This window comes from Austrofundulus limnaeus, unplaced genomic scaffold, assembly GCF_001266775.1.
Source record: "Austrofundulus limnaeus strain Quisiro unplaced genomic scaffold, Austrofundulus_limnaeus-1.0 Scaffold859, whole genome shotgun sequence".
Taxonomy (NCBI): domain Eukaryota; kingdom Metazoa; phylum Chordata; class Actinopteri; order Cyprinodontiformes; family Rivulidae; genus Austrofundulus; species Austrofundulus limnaeus.
The window spans coordinates 81,247-82,734 of record NW_013953261.1 but is presented as its reverse complement, the minus strand read 5'-3'; the positions used below and the strand labels follow the sequence as shown (position 1 = coordinate 82,734).

At 39.3% G+C, this 1,488-nt stretch overlaps 1 protein-coding gene across 3 annotated transcripts in view; it reads right to left on the bottom strand.

Moving 5' to 3' along the window:
- The window catches only part of ephx1 (epoxide hydrolase 1, microsomal (xenobiotic)), a 30,235-nt gene that overhangs the window by 15,113 nt on the left and 13,634 nt on the right, over positions 1 to 1,488 (bottom strand). For 2 of the 3 annotated variants that reach the window (XM_014029133.1, XM_014029132.1), the window contains exons 8-9: positions 591 to 713; positions 232 to 452 (exon numbers count right to left, since the gene is read on the bottom strand). In XM_014029133.1, the coding sequence (XP_013884587.1) occupies positions 245 to 452; positions 591 to 713 (331 nt within the window). In that variant the 3' untranslated portion in view covers positions 232 to 244. Of the gene's footprint in view, positions 1 to 30; positions 453 to 590; positions 714 to 1,488 lie in introns of those variants that run through there. The other variant, XM_014029131.1, reaches the window with a different exon arrangement.

Below are 1,488 nucleotides of genomic sequence, written 5' to 3'. Positions count from 1 at the left end.
GTTTAAAAATGATAAAAACTAAACATCCTACAGTATTTTTACAGTCTTTATTTTACAGTTAAAATATGTTTATCAAATAAAGTCTAATGTTACAACTAATAGGGGATCCCTTTACTTTATATTTCTGGTGACATTAACATATTCTGCTCGTGCTTCTTCAGAGAAACTACATTTTGTCCAGAAAGGAAAATACTTGTTAACGCACCACTTTCACTTCTCTAAACACTCAACCTGTTTTGTTTTTTTACTGCTTCTTCTTCTCCACCATCTTGATGAACTTCTGGATGTCCTCTGCCATCAGACGGGGCTCCTCCATCGCAGCGAAATGGCCTCCACGAGCCATGGGAGTGAAAGTCACCAGGTTGTGGTATTTCTGTTTGGCCCACAGTTTGGGTGTGTGCATCAGCTCGTTAGGAAAGCTGGCGATGCCGGTGGGCACGTAGACTGGTATTCTACGAACAAGGAGGGAGGAGACTGCATCAAGGAGAATATATTTTTTATTTTGAAAGAATTCACACATAAAATGTCCAAAATAAATTGAAACTGAATCTAAATAGCCCTGACTGTAACAGAACAGGACTGTCACTCACTGCATGTGGGGATGGTCCAGACCTTTGGCAAAGTTCTCCTTGTAGAACCTCATGGAGGAGATGATGCAACCAGACGTCCAGTAAATCATCACATTAGTCAGCAGGTCATCCAGAGAGAACTTCCTGTACCAAAGATAAGACCTCACTCAGAAAAATAGCTTTCAATTAAATGAATAATCAATTCATTGAAGGACCAGGCCCATTGCCTTTAAAAACAGAATTTTAAATCAAGATGATTGCTAAAAACTGACTGTTTTGGTCAAACCTGGTACAGGAAGTTGTTCAGATCTCATGTAACAATGCCCAACCTCAGTATCTTCAATATTGACTGAGTTGTGTTGGTTAAACTCAACTATTTGTGGAGGCCATCTTGAATTGGGTGTACATCCAATCATCAGCAGCACATTACAGCTGCACTACAGTTTGTTCATTGTTTCATGAGACAAACAGGGTTGATGTTAGAGGGGCTCACTCAGCCTAAACTGACAGACGGAGTTATAAAAATCAAACTTGCAGTGTGCTTTAGTGACAGCATGCCACTTTGAACAGCAGGCCTCGTGCTGAAAAGGCTCAGACAGAAGTACTCCACAAGAAAATGATGCAGTTTTCATCATGAAACTGTGACAGACGATGTTTTTGGCTTCAGATGGAGAACAAAGACTCTTAAAGGGATCCCTGATTAGTTGTAACATTAGACTTTATTTAATAAATATATATTTATGTAAAATAAAGACTGTAAAAATACTGTAGGATGTTCAGTTTTGTAAAGTTTAAAAATATATTTTAACACGGACGGAGCCATTTTATTTGCACACAAAGCATTCTGGGTAAATGATGACGTGGATAGGTCCTCGGTGCGAGGCTGCTAGCAAGCTATATCCACCCTGAAGGTTAATCT